The sequence below is a fragment of the Mustelus asterias genome, chromosome 1, assembly GCF_964213995.1.
Source record: "Mustelus asterias chromosome 1, sMusAst1.hap1.1, whole genome shotgun sequence".
Lineage (NCBI taxonomy): Eukaryota > Metazoa > Chordata > Chondrichthyes > Carcharhiniformes > Triakidae > Mustelus > Mustelus asterias.
The window spans coordinates 71,019,775-71,039,551 of record NC_135801.1 but is presented as its reverse complement, the minus strand read 5'-3'; the positions used below and the strand labels follow the sequence as shown (position 1 = coordinate 71,039,551).

The 19,777-nt window shown below is 41.8% G+C and overlaps 1 protein-coding gene across 8 annotated transcripts in view; it reads right to left on the bottom strand.

Annotated features, from left to right (window-relative positions):
• The window catches only part of ank2b (ankyrin 2b, neuronal), an 876,340-nt gene that overhangs the window by 216,282 nt on the left and 640,281 nt on the right, over positions 1-19,777 (bottom strand). For all 8 annotated transcript variants that reach the window (XM_078213593.1, XM_078213597.1, XM_078213634.1 and 5 more), the window contains exons 7-8: positions 13,949-14,134; positions 6,361-6,459 (exon numbers count right to left, since the gene is read on the bottom strand). In XM_078213593.1, the coding sequence (XP_078069719.1) occupies positions 6,361-6,459; positions 13,949-14,134 (285 nt within the window). The remainder of the gene's footprint in view (positions 1-6,360; positions 6,460-13,948; positions 14,135-19,777) is intronic.

The window sequence follows — 19,777 nt, the reverse complement described above, 5'->3', positions numbered from 1 at the left end:
TACATTAGCCAATTCTGCCCTCATCCTATTGTACTCTGTTCAAGCAGAGGACACTGGTTTGGGACCCTACTTTCTCACCCTCCATTTGTATTAGAAATTCAACCATATTGTGATCACTCATTCCAAGACGTCCCTCACAAGATGATCATTAATTTTACCTGTCTCATTACACAGGACCAGATCCAAGATAACTCGCTCCCTCGTAGGTTCTGTAACATACTGTTCGAGGAAACTATCCCGACAGCATTCTAAGAACTCTTCCTCAAGACCACCGCGTCCGACTTGAGTCAACCAATCAATATGCAGGTTAAAATCCCCCATGATTATTGCTGCTCCATTTTTGCACGCATCCATTATTTGCTTGTTTATAGCCCGACCCACCTCAAAGTTATTATTTGGGGGCCTATACACCACACCCACCAGTGACTTTCTCCCCTTACTATTCCTCATCTCCAACCACAACGATTCCACATTCTGCTCCTTAGAGCCTATAACGTCTCTCACTACCGCCCTAATGTTATCTTTAATTAACAGAGCTACCCCACCTCCTTTTCCTTCCTGTCTATCCTTCCGAAATGTCTGATACCCCTGGATATTCAGTTCCCAGTCCTGGGCACCCTGCAACCACGTTTCTGTAATGGCCACTAGATCATACCCATTTGTACTGATTTGTGCCATCAACTCATTCACTTTGTTTCGAATGCTACATGCATTCAGGTAAAGTGTCTTTATGCTAGCCTTTATATGGACCCGATTTGTTAGTGCATTCTTTTGATTGCACGCTCTGTCCCTACCTGTCGCAAACTGGTTATCCTTCCCCAGACCATCTCCTTGCACTGCGTTGACCACCTCCCTTCTTGTGTTTGTCACCTTTTATACTCTGCCTGAGCCCTTGACTCCTTTAACTAGATGAATGTCCTCATCATTAACCTGCACTCGTGCCCTCTCCTTTACCTTTGATTTTGTAATTCCCCATACCCCTGAACCCTCCCCCCCACTATTTACTTTAAAGCCCTATTTACAGCCCTGGTTATACGATTCGCCAGGACTCTGGTCCCAGCACGATTCAGACGAAGACCATCCCATCTGAACAGGTCCCACCTTCCCCAATACTGGTGCCAATGTCCCATGAATTCAAACCCATTCCTCCCACACCAATCTTTGAGCCACGCATTTACCTCCTTAATCTTATTGACCCTGCGCCAATTCGCTTGTGGCTCAGGTAGTAATCCAGAGATTACCACCTTGTTGGTTCTGCTTTTCATGCTCCCTCTGCAGAACCTTTGTTCCTGTTCTGCCTATGTCGTTGGCACCTACGTGGACCACTGCAACTGGATTCTTACCCTCCCACTCCAAGTTCCTCTGCAGCCCATACAGACTGACAGTCTGCATAAGTGCAATTTGTAAAGGTTTTGTGCCCAGGCTAACTGCTGTCGCCGCGTATCGCACCGAGACCTCTTCTCCCCCGCAGCTCCGCGACCACACTGCCCATGCAGCGGCAACATTTATTTAAAGACCGCCACGGAGACACCCCCAGCTGACACCCATCATTGGAGCTCGGAGGAGCACGGATCATGCCAGGTCTGTCAACTGAAGGAAAGCAAAGACTCTTTGACGAACTACTGAACATCTTTTAAACACTCTGGAATCTCCACTAAGAAATCATCGAACTCTTCAATCAAGATGGTGTGCTCACTGGACGGCACCCAGGAGCAAGTGGAGGGGTTGAAGGGGACGACGTTTATGCTTAAGACGACTTTTATGCTTAATATCACTGACATTTTACACGTTTATATCAAATTTATGTTGCCCGGTAATGAATGATGGGAAATGTTGTCAGCAGCTCACAGCAATGCAATGACTCATGGAGAGGCTCCTTGCACCCCCTAATCACTTCAGACTGTCTTAATCACTTTAGACTCCAGGCAGGGAGAACATAGACAATAGCTCAACTGATTAGATTATGCAAAAAGTTCAAATCACAAAGGGAACCCTCCAGAAAGAGATCAGCTTAGGGGAAATAGGATCACTTCATCATTAGCCACAGATCAATTCCACCCATCTATAATGGTTTTTCAATACTTCGCTATTGTGTCACTGCTTTGTGTTATTTGTTTTAGTGGTACTGATCACATAACTTGTAGTGAATGACAATAACCCACATGGGTCCCATTCATGCTATCAGCAACTGTTTGAATGAGCCCATTACTATACGTTTGGCGCGAAGTTCAAAACCCTATAAATTGTAAAGCGCACACTGGCCAGGGGAAGCAGTTGGCTAGCAGCTGTCTTCCCCCAGGCCTGTGGTTTTTTTTATTTTGGCCAGGGAATAAAGTTTGTGTTGCCTTTTTGTACTGTACTCATGTCTGCTTGTCTTTTATGCTGGTAGGAAGCAAGAAACTTCCCCTTACACTGTCAAGTCATAATCCCTTCATATACTACTCTGTTAATGCCTCTTCTAATCCATTTGAGTTTCTGAACAACAATATTGATTATTTGTGCCCAAACCTCTATTATTCTTTCACTGAGGATCCCAGATGTCTCACCTTTTCGGACTCTGTTCCCATTAGCCTCATCTTCTGGCCAGATACTGGCAGACCCATAATAAACATGTCAATTTAAGCTTGAATATTCTCAGGAGATTTCGCATTTGGCTTTCACATTCTGGTCCACATCTTGTGTTTTGCCATATGTACGTAACCCCTCTAGCTGATAGTTCTGCAGTCTGACCATCATTTTTTTGTATTCACAAAGAAGAATCATTCAAAGATTTCAAAAGTAGTGAAAGAGCCATACACAAATGGATTGAATCTTTTATTAAAAATGTAGAATACAAAATAAGTGCCTTTCTTAAGCTTTACAAACCTTGTCTCTGCACAAATCGACGAATATGACACGTGACATATTGTTATTGATTGTCATACTTCTGGGACAATACAGTTTCTAATCACAGAGCCATGATGCAGCTGCTGAAATTGTTATTGATTTTTCAGGGTTGCAGAAGTTCGCAATTACTTATTGTAAGAACCTCTCTTTCAGTTTGCTTGTGTTTTTGTTAGTTTATGATTCTAGCTCCATTTAGCATCTTAATAATGATAATTTCTCTGATTCACCCAAATGAATTGACCCAAATCATTAAATATACCAAGGAGTTGCCATCCTCCTTTCTTGTTTGATAATTGCGACCCATGACTAGCAGCCGAGTGCTTTTTATTTTAAAACTTTCACCAGTGATGATCACCAGTCAGTTCAGTGACTCCAAATAAGCAACGGCCATTAAGTTTCAGGTTGAATCATCTGGTAATTTTCAAAGTCTGATACTGCATTTCTCTTTGTCAGTGATTTTATACCATACATTTCATGATATACCTATGGAGCTGATGTAATAGCCAAGGAAAGCCACAAAAAGTTGTATTTCCCTTAAGGAATATGGAATGACTTGAATCTTCTTCATTCAAGTTTAGTTACTAGAAACCTGACACATTTTACATTTGAAAATTATGCCAATATTTTCTCATGTACTCAAATCTTGAAATGTTTTCTTTCCAAAAACCTATTTCAGGTAATTGCTATTCAAGCAAATTTGTAGTTTGCCATTCTTTCTGTCGGCAATTCCCAGTAATATCACCTATTCGATTGGATCATCTGGTTTGTTCCTGGACTTGAAGATTCTATGCCATCAAATTTCATTTTAATTTTTCTCACAATAGAAATAGAATACTGCGAGGTGACTTGCTTATTTTTTCTCTTAAATCTTTCATGGGATGCGGGCATCACTGGTAAGGCCAGCATTTGTTGCCCATCCCTAATTGCCCCTGAACTGAGGGTCATTAAGAGTCAACAACATTGCTGAGTCTAGAGTCACATGTAGGTCAGACCAGGTATTTCAGATTTCCCTCATTAGTGAATCGGATGGGTTTTCACAACAATCAATGACAGTTGGCATGGTCACTATTACTGAGACTAGCTTTATATTCCAAATTCTATTAACTGAATGTAAATTCCAACATTTTCTGTTGATGCGTTTTGATGCCATGTCCCAGAGCACTGGCCTGTGCCTCAAGATTACTAATGCAGTGATATTACTGCCACCAACTCCCCCAAATGGTGACTATCAATGGTGACGTAACATTCCTCTGGTCAGTAATTCAATTTTTTGAAATAGATCCTTACATTCCAAATCTTTTTCTAATTGGATTGAGACTTTTATAGCAGATTTAAGATTGGTTGAATACTTTTTTTGTACCTATCCAGAAAGTAAGCTGTACATGACGCTTTTGTATGTAATGTGTGCAGCATAGCTTCCTTTTCACTGATATGCCCGCACTTGTAATTTTTTCCTTGATTTGCTTCTATTTAGGTCCCTGTTATAATTTCTTCTAAACTCACTCAGATAGATGTTCACTTGTGCTCTTTGTTCCATGTTAAATTGTGTTAATGTTTTGTTCATTATTAAGGTGGCACAATGGTTAGCACTGCTGCCTCACAATGCCAGGGACCCGAGTTTGATTCCTCCTTGGGTGACTGTCCATGTGGAGTTTGCACATTCTCCCCGTGTCTGCATGGTTTTCCTCTGGGTGCTCTGGTTTCCTCCCACAGTCCAAAGATGTACAGGTTAGGTGGATTGGCCATGCTAAATTGCCCCTTAGTGTCCCAAGAAGTGTAGGATAGGGGGGGAATTAGTGGGGTTACAGGGTTGGGCCTCGGTAAGATGCTCTGTCGGAAACTCAGTGCAGACTCGATGGGCCGAAAGCTCTCCTTCTGCATTGCAGGGATTCCATGATTCTAATGGTGGAACGCAGTCATTTGCTTGATTCGCAAATACTACAAACACATAAAAGTTCGCTGTAACTTTTCTTCCCGTCCTGTTATCCACAATATTTTACATCGAGTAATTGGCTAGAGTTTTACGGCACTCTGCTTGGCGCGTGTCTGATCAAAATGCACATAAAATTATGTGGGATGATGTTGGGTGTGCAAGTCAGTGTCATTGTGCATGTGTGCAATATTGAGGTTGATGGGGGCATGTGGGAGGCAGAACTGCACCCACCTACAGTTAAAGGGCCAACTAAGGCCATTAAAAAGTCAACTGACCGAGATTTTATGTTGCCCGTGCGATTTTGCACTTATCGCATGGGCAGAAAGGGCAGGCAGGTGATACACATTTATCAATTTGTCATCCATGGGCAGGATAAAGGACGCCTGGAGCGCAAGCACATTAATTTTATTTATGATTTTGTTGCTGTCATATTTCTGAGTTTTGCCAGATTTCCTTTTGATTGCATTAGCTTTCTAAGCTGGTTCACCTACAAATTTTTTGCCAAAGTTTAAACAAAATAGATCAATCTGCGCAAACCATGAGGAACATTGATGTTTACAAAAGATATTGGCTTTGAAAACCCATGGCCATTTGACTTGTCACTGAGGGTGTGGGGGATGGGGGGAGAGGTAAGGTGGTAGTCAAGCTGAGGGTAGGGCCTCTCTGAATGTCAGACTCCCCATCACCCAAAAGTTCATTATGACCCAGCATACAGATACTGCAGGTTTATTATCATGGGTGTCCCAGCTGACCCTGCTTTAGATGTAGAAAATGATCAGATCCCAGCATAATTAAAACAGTTGTTTTTTTAAGGGATTCCCCTACAAAAGGGAACCACACTTGGTTTGCAACTCCCATCACCCCCTCCCTCACTTTGACCTCCCCCCACGACCACAGCCACTAGCCCTAGCTGCACCACCTCAGCTGGGTAGTCCAGATCTGCTGCACTAGCAGGTAGACCAGATGCACCCTTGATGGCATGGGTGTGTACTACAATGGAGCTTTCTGCTTTTGGTTATTGGTTTCAAGTCCCACTCTAGAGAGTTGAGCATGTGGGCGTACAGTCGCAGTGCAGTCCTGAGAGAGTGCTGCACTGTGTGGTGCCAATATTTGAAAAGAAATTCTGCCCTACTCTTTTCGATCACAATTTCACTGCAGGGAACATGAAGGCAAACCATTTAACACTTGATTTCATGGGTATGCCTCAGTAATTATATTGGTGGGTTCAAATGTTGGAAAATGTGCTCAAGTCTGAAGAAGAAATGTCCTAGCTTCAGATACCATTGAGCCATCAAACTGTTGTTCTCAGCAAACTATGCAATGTCAGATATTTGCTATTCTGGAACACTGCTTTTCAGGTTAGAGAGGCAAGATCAGAAAACCCAGCTCCTTAGATAAATGCAGTCTTATGTTGATGGCAACCATGATCAGACTATTGTATACTCTCGTCATAGCTTGAGAATAGTAAAAAGACAGCATGACTGCTGCAAAGATAAAAGCAGGAAAAATAACTCAAATCCAAATCAGAAAAAAAAACTTACCCGGGCTGTGAAATCCACAGCGGCTCCTCGGTTTAATAGCAGAGTGGCTACATTCACATTTCCATAGTGGGCAGCAATGTGCAAAGGAGTGAACCCACTCTGTGAATAGGAGAGAAAAACATTTAAAATGTAAACCGAACCAGTTTATAGTTCAACTTTCAAGGTGTCGGTGACACCCAAATCTCCAATAAGACCCTTGTTCACCCAAAAGCAGAACTTTAAACAACGACCATCTCAATAAATACGGAGTTATCCCACAGTAATTTGTTAAGTGGGGTCACTAGAGCATTGCTTTGTTTTACTGGTGGAATTAGAACATCATCAGTACCAGCAAGAAAATGACTCTAATTTCCTGATTTTACTTGCAGAATTATACTTGGGCACATCTCTCAGTTCATTACTTGCATCCTGCGGCTGTATTTGAACTAAGGAACAAAGCATAATGAGTTGCAATATGGTAATGGAGTGATTCCAGACCACAGGGAGAAAAGCTTTGCTCATGTGGTTCCGATCTGTGATTTCCAACACCGTCAGGATTAGCCTTCTGTAAATTTGCCACAACTACAGTTATTATAATGAGGGGAGATTTTCTGTTGCTGGGGTGAAAACTCACTGCATGCAAGGGCTCAGGTATTTTACCCAATATTGTCATTTTTTCTATTTAATTATGAGTTTCTGATTGAAAAAGATCTAATATTTACAAACTGATAGCAAACTTGGTGCTTAAGTGAACAGAGAGCCAGATTTTCAATCTGATGTCAGGGGTTGGTGGGGTGCATGTAGTGGAAAACCAAAAATAAAAACAGAAAATGCTGGAAAAATTCAGCAGGTCTGGCAGCACCTGTAGAGAGAGAAACAGAGTTAATGCTTCTTAAGAAGAGCTCTGAAGAAGAGACATACAGAGTCAAAACGTTAACTCCGTTTCTCTCTCCACAAATGCTGCCAGACCTGCTGAATTTATCCAGCATTTTCTGTATTTATTTCAGATTTCCGGCATCCGTGGAATTTTCTTTTATTTTGGTGGAAAACGCATGTCTAAGATGCCTGTTGATGCAAGATCAATTCAGTGTCATGTTAAATTATTGCTCCTTAATAATATTGCAAAACATGCAGCAAGTGCAATGAATTCATGGATGGAATTTTTGGTAACAAGAGCACATTAGCAGCTATTGGCATCCTGATTTTTAAACACACATTCTTGGTTTGCAGAAGAGAAGGAGGCTAATGCCTGGTACACGAGGCCCAAAGCTTGACATGACAGAATGGTCCTGATGGGAGGTTAGAACATACAATGATAGAAAAAAAGTATTTAAATTTGCCCTGCAGTTCCATTGAATAACTGCAGCATTGCCCAAGGAGTGGAGTTATTCAGGGTTCTATTAATTTAAATAATTAAACTTTAATACGAGGGTTACATGTTTGCCAGCAACACTGGGTGGCACAAAGTACACTGGGTGCATGGTAGGTCTCAAGCTTCAATGCCCTATAATGGAGAACAGACAGCCATTATATTAATTGTATCATTACTGTGTGACTATGCTGTTGGGTGAACAACTCTGACAAATAATGCCAGTGCATTAAGGGAGAGTCAACTGGGAAGCAACACAGAATATAAAATTTAATTCAATTAAAAGAAATTTTAGAATCCACAGACTCTGGAGTAACTTACACCCAGAAATAAGCGAAGGATTAGATTTTGCCTTCTGGCAAGTGCACCAGTCACAATAGCAGGACTGTAGAGGCTGGAGCCATTATGAGGCTCCTCGACTTGACATGTATGCCCAAGCCATCAGGAGGTGCGTCAACACCAAATTCATCAGCCGCACTCACAAGACAGCCCCGAACATCACCCAAGCACCACGCAACGCCATCCGCGCTCTGAAGACCAACCGCAACATTGTCATCAAACCAGCAGACAAAGGAGGGGCCATCGTCATACTGAACAGAACGGATTACTGAACAACGAGGAACACTACAGACAGTTACCCACAGATCCGACCAAAGAACACACCCGTCAACTCAACACTCTGATCAAGACCTTCAGAACACCCTCCGTGCTCTCATCCCACGTACTCCCAGTGTTGGAGATCTCTACTGCCTCCCGAAGATACACAAGGCAAACACACCCGGCCGTCCCATCGTATCGGGCAATGGGACCCTGTGCAAGAACCTCTCCGGCTATGTCGAGGGCATCCTGAAACCCATAGTACAAAGAACCCCCAGCTTTTGTCACGACACTACGGACTTCCTACAGAAACTCAACACACATGGAGCAGTTGAACCAGGAGCACTCCTCGTCACAATCGATGTCTCGGCACTCTACACCAGCATCCCCCATGATGATGGCATTGCTGCAACTGCCTCAGTACTCAATGCCGACAACTGCCAGTTTCCAGATGCAATTTTACAACTCATCTGCTTCATCCTGGACCACAATGTCTTCACCTTCAACGACCAGTTCTTCATCCAGACACACGGAACAGCCATGGGGACCAAATTCGCACCTCAATATGCCAACATCTTCATGCACAGGTTCGAACAAGACTTCTTCACCGCACAGGGCCTTCAACCGATGCTATACACTAGATACATCGATGATATTTTCTTCCTTTGGACTCATGGCGAACAATCACTGAAACAACTATATGATGATATCAACAAGTTCCATCGCACCATCAGACTCACCATGGACTGCTCTCCGGAATCGGTTGCATTCTTTGACACACGCATCTCCATTAAGGACGGTCACCTCAGCACCTCACTGTACTGCAAGCCCACGGATAACCTCACGATGTTCCACTTCTCCAGCTTCCACCGTAAACACGTTAAAGAAGCCATCCCCTACGGACAAGCCCTCCGTATACACAGGATCTGCTCATATGAGGAGGATCGCAACAGACACCTCCAGACACTGAAAGATGCCCTCATAAGAACAGGATATGGCGCTCGACTCATCGATCGACAGTTCCGACGCGCCACAGTGAAAAACCGCACCGACCTCCTCAGAAGACAAACACGGGACACGGTGGACAGAGTACCCTTTGTCATCCAGTACTTCCCCAGAGCGGAGAAGCTACGACATCTCCTCCGGAGCCTTCAACATGTCATTGAAGAAGACGAACATCTCGCCAAGGCCATCCCCACATCTTGCCTTCAAACAGCCGCACAACCTCAAACAGACCATTGTCCGCAACAAACTACCCAGCCTTCAGGAGAAGTGACCACGGCATCACACAACCCTGCCACAGCAACCTCTGCAAGACGTGCCAGATCATCAACACGGATGCCATCATCTCACGTGAGAACACCATCCACCAGGTACACGGTACATACACTTGCAACTCGGCCAACGTTGTTTACTTGTTACGCTGCAGGAAAGGATGTCCCGAGGCATGGTACATTGGGGAAACCATGCAGACGCTACGACAACGGATGAATGAACACCACTCGACAATCACCAGGCAAGACTGTTCTCTTCCTGTTGGGGAGCACTTCAGCGGTCACGGGCATTCAGCCTCTGATCTCTGGGTAAGCGTTCTCCAAGGCGGCCTTCATGACACACGACAGCGCAGAGTCGCTGAGCACAGACTGATAGCCAGGTTCCGCACACATGAGGACGGCCTCAACCGGGATATTGGGTTCATGTCACACTATCTGTAACCCCCACAACTTGCCTGGATGTGCAAAATCTCACTAGCTGTCCTGTCTGGAGACAGTACACATCTCTTTAACTTGTGCTTAATGCTCCCTCCACTCACATTGTCTGTACCTTTAAGACTTGATTAGCTGTAAAGACTCACATTCCAACCATTATTTTGTAAATTGAGTTTGTGTCTGTATATGCCCTGTTTGTGAACAAAACTCCCACGCATCTGATGAAGGAGCAGCACTCTGAAAGCTTGTGGCTTGTGCTACCAAATAAACCTGTTGGACTTTAACCTGGTGTTGTGAGACTTCTTACAACAAGACTTGATTAGCTGTAAAGACTCACATTCCAATCATTATTCATGTAAATTGAGTTTGTGTCTTTGTGCCCTGTTTGTGATCAGAACTCTCACCCACCTGATGAAGGAACAGCCTGTTCCGAAAGCTAGTGGCTTTTGCTAACAAATAAACCTGTTGGACTTTAACCTGGTGTTGTTAGACTTCTTACTGCCATTATGAGGACCAGGAGTCATTTAAATAGAATTGGAGAGCTAAGGATGCCAAATGGGTATCGCACTACAACCTTCTGGATTTGGGTTGCTTATGGTTCAGAGGATACCCGAATGACGTTGGGAGAAAGGGTGTGGGTGGCAGCAGGGTTAAAATTTGAGCCCAAAACAGTACCATCCAGATTACTTTTGTGAAAACAAAGGAAAGCTTATGTTCTGCCTGGCCCCACAAATATAATTTTAAACTTACCATTTGGGCCTTCTTCATCTGTACCACCTGTAAAACTGGGCAAAACATGAGCAGCACACACTCTACCCAACTGTCTCCCAATATATGATTCTGATCTGTATGTTAAAAGGGTTGAAACCTCTTAAAACAGTGGTGGGCCACTTTAAAAATGGAAATAGTCGAAACATCAGCCTTTAAAAGGGGTAGTAAAATTTCCACCCATCTTGAGGCTGCTCATATCGATCTGACTGACCAAGTTAAACTCTTATGAGTGAAGACTGTGTATTGGAATTCCAACACAAAGCTCTTGAATTGCTGAGGAAGTTGTTCAAATTTCTCCCACAATGTCAGCAGGAGAGATCATTAAAACCTCTGGGGGAAAAAAAGGGAAACATTAACAAGGAGGAAAACCATAATCTCGGAGTCTGCCTGCCCTTCAAAAGAAGGCATTTGTGCTCAAAGGAACGATAAATCATAAAATAAAATACTATAACTACCAGATATTAGAAATGAAAAACAGAAAATTATTTTACTTGAAAGATTTGGAAATATAGTGATATAAATATTAAGGGCAGCTTTCAAAATATAAATGAGACATTATGAGAAGGTCTGGATATATACCTCTGTAGTCCTATTCACCATCATCTGGGCCAGCGTTAATAAGAAGCAGAGAAATAAGTGTAAGAAGGAAGAAAAATGGAAAAGTTAAGATAGGGAGCAGCATTGAAACAAAGGACTGTCTATCAGTGAAGCCACACGGGATGCTTTGTCACAATAATCTGCACAGCAAACACAGTGTGTGTAATTGCAGAACCAAACAGAGACTGGTAATATAATGTATAATCTCAATCAAAAGGCAATAACATTATTTATTTAGCACCTCTAACATAGTAAGCAGCATCCCCAGAAGCATCAAATATATTCTAAAGCCATGGAATATGTGGTGGCTTTTGTATAAATGCAACTTAACAACAATGTGTCTCAATTATCCAAATCGTTATATTGGCGTAATATTGCAGTAATATAAGAACACAAGACCATATCGTCAACAAACCATGTAGAATTTACCTTGTTCAGCTATTGTACAAAAAACACTTGATCTTCTGTGGCAGGGACTGAGCCACAGGTCAATTAGATTACTGATTTGTGAATATAGGCACTCAAAATTTCAGGGCATTAGTCTGTCTGCACAAGCCACAGTAACAGCTTTGACAATTTAATGATAAACTGACCCAGCCACAGTCCCAGAAGACTTAAACCATCATGTTCCAGGCTATTTCATCATTTTTATCTAGGCTTATAACCTTCAATCCCACTTTCAATAATTTATCTAACGCTTTTCCAAGAAAGCAGGAGGATAGAAGGTGCAGTTATTAGATGCTAGTTTTTTGATGATGCTGAAATAGGAGGGTGATCGATGAGATGGAATTGAAACTGGGATGAGAGGATTTTGCAGATTTGCTTTAATTGCAGAGAGTATTATAACTGTTTATCCTAAACCCGAGTTTCCCAAAACTTTTGAGGCTGGGTTTTCACCACTAAGGTGGGTAGAGGGAGTCAGGAAATTTCCCAGCTTGGCCCATCTGCAGCGTCCACAAAGGCAGAATCCTCAGTACAGGGCACGGTGGGGGGAGGAACATGGATGGACTGGATTCAGGCCAGCTGATCAGGGAAAAAGGTTGAAAGCGGCCAAAGGGACTGTCAGCCGCAGAGGCAGATGATTTAAAAGGCCCCCCTCAGTGCTGTTGGACATTATCCAAGTTAAAATAAAAACAGAAAGGTGTTCCAGCCCTCACCCCTCATGCCCCTCTACACACACCCCCATACTACCTCAAATCCAGTATGCCAAGCAATGTGCCTCCACCCACAAATCCCCTGTTGTCCCTCATGCCCCCTGTGCCAAACTATGGCACTCCACCCATCCCCATGGCCCCTCATGCCAGGCTATGGTACTTCTATGATCACTGACAAACTGTACGCTCTATAGAACCAATGAACTCTAGGACAGTAGGATGTATAAAAAAAGCTTTAGTCAGTCAGTCATTTCTTTCCACTATATTTTAGTAATTTCACTAGAGGGAAACAAATGTCTTTATCACCCAGACCCTTTAAAGTATCAATAACAGAAATTGCAAGGTCTTGAAACTACTTAACCGTGTGTAAACAAATATTGTGAAATTGATTGCACAAATCAGAGAGCCAGAGCTGTCAATCAAGCAGTATTTTACCTGGGGCTTAGGTGTTTCAACCTGAGTAAAGGATGTCTGGGCTGTCAGCCAAGTCTCATTATTCTAATTCTCTATTGAATATCTCCCATTAATTCTAGCAGTGTGCATGGAGCAGCACAGATACCTTGGATGAATTAATACCAAGGTGCTCCAAACAAGAATGCACTCTGCAGCAGATGGCAGTAAGAGTATGGGTTATGACTATCATGCTGATAAATGATTTATCATGTTACGAAGCTGCAAACTTTCCTGCTGAAACATTGTTGACTATGTCGATAAACTGTGAACAGTATTTTAAGTCGTTAACCTAATCCAGATGAAAAAGGTTCTGCTAAAGAGACTATTTAGGAGCAGGAGATACACACGTTTATGTTCAAATGAGTGAAAAGTAACTATCATTCAATATGTCTTCAAATAATATCCAACAAGCGGAATCACTTATGTCTGTCAAATGTACATTATTATGATTTACTTCAGATTCAGGCTTAATTGCAGATTTATTTTCAACATCAATCTAAATGATTTTGAGATAAATCTTCTTCCACATCGAGATAAAGTTTGAGAGTGAGCTTCTTAAAAGCCCTTTAACAAGTTACTAAAAAGGATTAGTGAAAACCCAGGAACAGATCAGTTGTCCAACTTGAGCATGTGAGCTATAGCGAGGAGCAAAGGGAGACAATAAAAAAGAATTGGGTCATCAATAAAACAAAATAACTTGTTCTGCATCTTTCTTTTTTTATATCCATGTGCATCATGTGGTAAAGGGAACACATATCAAAATCTTAAATAAACCAAAGAAATCAGAATGAATGCAAGGAGCATTCATTCTGGTTTTCACCTGTGAAATGGGAAGCAAACAACATGCTGCAAAAAAGGACATACATTCTCACTAAAATATCTTTCCAAGTGACATGAGGTGATGCAAATTCATCCTTCAGTTTTATAAGCAATCAAAAACAATGCACATATTGCCATACCTTGGACTGCACATCGGCATTGTGATCATTCTGTAGTAGCAGTGCCGCAGATTTGGTATCATCTTTCCTGGCAGCAATGTGCAGGGCCGGTAGCCGCACCTTTCCCTTGGTGTCATTCTCCAGTAGGATGGCAACTACTTGGTTGTGACCCTGTTGCAGTGCAACAGCTAGGGGAGTGAACCCATCCTGACAATGGAGAAATAAGAATTTGACTTCCAATAGATAATTGCTTTGACATGGTTACTTGAAAGTTTGACAAAAGATTTAACAGGTTAATCACAAAATACAAATAACATCATGCTTTAGACACTCCATTTAACTTAGGAAATGCTCAAAAATGCTTCATTCGTGGAGAAACTTGGGATAGTAACAAAACTGTTAAATGAATTGACAGACAGTTTTGAGGACATGAAGAGAATTAGCAAGATGAAGAGATTCCAATGAGTGAGCTTTCCCACTGATGGAGAGAGGGAGGGAGAATGCATGACATGTATGGATCCGAAGACTGAATGGAAAGTAATGCTGAAGGACATCCCAGAAATAGGGCAAGTCATGCCTCAAGAGAAGCTAGAAAAGGATCAGGATTTTGACGTTAATATATTGGGAAATGGCTAACCAATGGGGGTTGGTAAGAACAGGAGTGATGAACGTGTGAATCTGAACTGGCCGGAATTGTCCAGCTGTTCACATCGGTGGAATCTTCTGGTTGGTGACGCACCCCGACTGCAGGATTCCTGGCGATGAGTGATGCATTCAACAGGAAACCCTATTGTTAATGTCGGGACCAGAAGATCCCATTGCCAGACCAATGCGGCACAGGTTGTTGGCCAAAAATTGCATCTGAGTTGGAGTTTATGTTGAGTGGACTTTGAGGCCAGTGAGGAAAATGTTTCAGAAATCAAGCACGGAGACAACAAAGACTTGGCTAAAGGCTTCAGCAGTTCATAATCCAACAAAAAGGCATATTGAACATTGCACAATATTGCACATTGCATGACCAATCTATTACCACTGTCCACATTTAATTTTACCCTGGACATTTCTGTGTGCTATCATATGTTATAAACTATCACAATAATACTGATTTATTTTTCTGGAACATTGTGTTGGTCAGTTTAAAGGGCCCATTTGTTGATGGGTTTATTTGGTGGGTAGTGCCTGGTCCACACAGAGGCACGTGGGACACAAAAAGGACTGGAGTAGTGAAACACACGTACCCTCCAATGGGTTGATGACTGTGGTGTGGTGGAGGCCTGGTGGAGAACAAAATCATGATGTGGAGATGCCGGCATTGGACTGGGATAAACACAGTAAGAGTTTTAACAATACCAGGTTAAAGTCCAACAGGTTTATTTGGTAGCAAATGCCCTTAGCTTTCAGAGCACTGCTCCTTTGTCAGATGGAGTGGAAATCTGCTCTCAAACAGGGCACAGAGACACAAAATCAAGTTACAGAATACTGATTAGAATGCGAATCTCTACAGCCAACCAGGTCTTAAAGATACAGACAATGTGAGTGGAAGGAGCATTGACCACCGCTTGACAATCACCAGGCAAGACTGTTCTCTTCCTGTGGGGGAGCACTTCAGCGGTCACGGGCATTCAGCCTCTGATCTTCGGGTAAGCGTTCTCCAAGACGGCCTTCACGACACACGACAGTGCACAGTCGCGGAGCAGAAACTGATAGCCAAGTTCCGCACACATGAGGATGGCCTAAACCGGGATCTTGGGTTTATGTCACACTATCAGTAACCCCCACAGCTTGCCTCCTGGACTTGCAGAATCTCACTGGCTGTCCTGTCTGGAGACAATACACATCTCTTTAACCTGTGCTTAATGCTCCTTCCACTCACATTGTCTGTATCTTTAAGACCTGGTTGGCTGTAGAGATTCGCATTCTAATCAGTATTCTGTAACTTGATTTTGTGTCTCTGTGCCCTGTTTGAGAACAGATTTCCACTCTATCTGACGAAGGAGCAGCGCTCCGAAAGCTAATGGCATTTGCTACCAAATAAACCTGTTGGACTTTAACCTCGTGTTGTTAAAACTCTTACTGGGAGAACAAAATCAGCAGAGCCCAACATCAAAGTTACTTTGACTGGAAAGATTATCCCTGCGAGGGTAGTGGGAGGGGGATGGCATGGAAGAGATGAAAAGAATGTGGTCGGATGACATAAGAGGGATGGCATGAGGAAGGATATGGGATGGAGATGGCAGAATTGGTTACATGTAATAAAATGGTGGGGACAATTATTTGATACAACTTCTTATCCAAAAGCTCTCCCTTGAACTAAGAAAGAAAATTTGAATGATAAAGTTAGCAAAGCTGTCATGAGTTAAAATGATGCACTAGTTTGATTCTATAGAAGAAGATAACAATTTAAAACCCTCCAAAGTTCTACACAGTCTAACTCCAATGGGTCTGCCAACATACAAACTTAGACTCAAGGAAGAAACAGTTGTAATGTTGCTATGAAACTTGAAACCTAACAAAGGACTTGTCATGGAACAAGATTGTAGTTAGGAAGCTGATTTCTTCAAAGGCAGATGCTGATATTATAACATGCAGATTTCAAGGAAATAAGTGTTTATTTATCGAATAATGAGCCCATGACATGCAAATCTGCCTTTTCAACTCAGGAGAAATCAGTTCCTAATTAGACTTTCATATTCTATGACTAAACAGATCACAAGGCTGGACTTCTGACAAGTTTGCATTTCCATTCCTAGGCCTGTCTTGATACATGGACAGCTTTATGTAGCTTTTTCCAGAGTGAGACATTTTGATCCTGTTAAGGTTTTAAGAAGTAACAATGCAATAAAGATAGTAATTTAATGATGATTTTGTAGGTCTGTGCTAATATTATTAGATGAGGCTACAAATTATATCTACTCTTCATCCCTTGAAAATGTTTAAAACATCTATTGAAACACAGCATAATTTCCTCTGTTCCACTAAAAACAGTCACAATTTTTCAAGTATTTCTTCATAATTATATTTCTTCATGTAAACATCCCATTGAATCTGTGCTATACCCACTCTATCACATGAATGAATTTGTTTTATATTGGAGGCCAAAACTGTATATAATACTCCAGGCTGTGGTCCTAATCAGGTTTTATATTGATTTAACTATTACATCTCAGTTTTTACATTCCTATATGTCTCATCATATAACCTATTGGATAGGATTTTCCAATTTTTGGCCAAGTGTTGATTTGGGCAGGAAAAGCAGAGGACAGCCCATTGGCTGCCCTGCCAGGTTTTCCAACACTGCCAAAAACAAAAGGGCGAATCCCATGATATAATTCTGGTGGGGGCAGACTCAGTTTCTGAAAGATCAGTGCACTGCCCTGATTTAAAAACACAAAGTTCAAAAAACATCCCACGGAACTCCACTGACTGCTTTCCCCCAAGGGACTTACCCCTCCCTCTCCCACCACCACCACCACTCAGGAGAAAACAGTTCTTAATTAGACTTTCATATGCTATGACTATAAACCAGGCACAGGGCCAGACTTTTGAAAACATTTGGATTTATATTTCTAAGCATCAATTAATTCATCAGTGTGACACAACCTTCACTGTTCAAAGTATAATTATTCAAGATACATTTTTTACCAAATATATCAACCCTAACATTAACTGATACTGATTTTCATCTGCCACTTTTTTGCCCATTTCACCATCTTTTCACTATCTCTTTTTGAAATTCTCCCTTATACTCAGTCCTTGCTTTCCTTAACCCTTTTATAATTTCATACCTGCTCTTAATTCTACATTTTATAATTATAGGTCCCCCACATCCTCATTTATAATGTCATTTTGTTTCTAACCTCTACTTACTCACTGCATCATTAAACCTGAAGTAGTCACAGTTTTAATAATATTATGATACCAAAACTTTATTTGTTCCTTTTTAAAGTCATTGCTGATCGAAATGCAAATTTCTCTTTCCAGCGAACCATAGCTCATTCACTTTTCATCTTTCTAAAATCGATTGTTTTGCAATATTTTACACCTTTCCATTAGAACCCTATAGAGATTACTACTCTAGTGCTTCAACACATACATCTCATCTTTTTGACAGCTTAGTTCGTAAATGCATCAAATACACAGCCAGGGTTCCTGCTTGATTGCTACCAAGTAGCGAGTATAGACTGCGATCACATGAAAATTAGGTGAGGACAGCAGTAGGTTAGGTTGTGTTGACCTCAGAAATAATTGTTTTTTGAGACACATTGATTTGCTGTTGAGGTTCACACGTTAAAAAAAATGGTCATTTGGGTTAGGTAGTAGCAGGCAGCCAACAACCACAGAACTGTTCCTGAGTGTGAACCAATGTCTTGAACAGACAAAATAATGGGGGGGAAATTTAATTTTAGTACTCTTTCTGTCCCAAGACTCTTTACGTTTTGGCAGGTTGTTTTCAACAACACCAATGACAATTAGGGAACACAATGGATCAAATGCTAGCTCTTATGCTTTATGACACAGGTTATAGTCATAAAACATGGTCAGATTATGATTCCATTTTATGAAAGGTAGCAATCTCTTCTTGCTAACACAATACTGGATTGTTATAAAGCACAGATAAATTAAAATATATCCATGCTATTTGAAGCAACTATCATCATCATTTAATTGTTTTAAAAGCATTAATAGCATCTATATTTTCTAAGCATTTAAAGATTTCAAAAGTAATTACTAGGTACCGTGGGGCGGCACGGTAGCACAGTGGTTAGCACTGCTGCTTCACAGCTCCAGGGACCTGGGTTCGATTCCCGGCTTGGGTCACTGTCTGTGTGGAGTTTGCACATTCTCCTCGTGTCTGCGTGGGTTTCCTCCGGGTGCTCCGGTTTCCTCCCACAGTCCAAAGATGTGCGGGTTAGGTTGATTGGCCATTCTAAATTGCCCTTAGTGTCCTGAGATGTGTAGGTTAGAGGGATTAGTGGGTAAATATGTAGGGATACGGGGCTAGGGCCTGGGTGGGATTGTGGTCGGTGCAGACTCGATGGGCCGAATGGCCTCTTTCTGTACTGTAGGGTTTCTATGATTTCTATGATTCTCTGGGCACTTTCTAAAACAATTTGACACTGCATTAGACATAGACTTCATCTATCAAGCCCACAAAGTGCGAGATTGCCTCCTTCATGAGTTCCATCCACAACACTTTTCTGGAATAAGGTCAAGCCCTGGCTCTGAATCTATGCTGCAACTTCAGCATTGCTACAATGTGGAAACCACTTCAGAGATGTTAAAGTGCTAAGGTAGAAGGCTACATGATACTCATGTTTAATAGTTTGATCCACCACCCTACTGAGTCCTCGTCAGTGGCCGGATTACATGGGGAAATGCTGAAATATTGCTACCAGAGATAAAGAACTAAGTACTTTTGTATATCATTTTTGTTTGAAGATCAAATGTCTAAAGGAAAAGAAAAATGAAGAAGAAAAGATAGAAAACATTCCTTTAAAAGAGTAATTTTTAAAAATGTAATTGAACAAAATGTGACATTCAGGGTGCTTAACTGCATACTTTCAACCAGGTCACATTTTTACTGAATCAACATTTTTGGCATGCAACCAATATACGTTTAAACAAGTACACAAAAACTGCTTGTTCTGCAATTATTGGATACTGTGCATATTTGATAAGCCTCAAAAATAAAGAAAGGATTTGCATTAATACTGCACCTCTCACAGCCACCTGATGTGCCAAAGTGCTTTATAGCCAAAGAAGTACCTTTGGTGTGCAGTCACTGTTGCATTGTAGGATACTGACAGCTAATATACATTCATACTGGTCAGCACACCAGAGATTACTCCC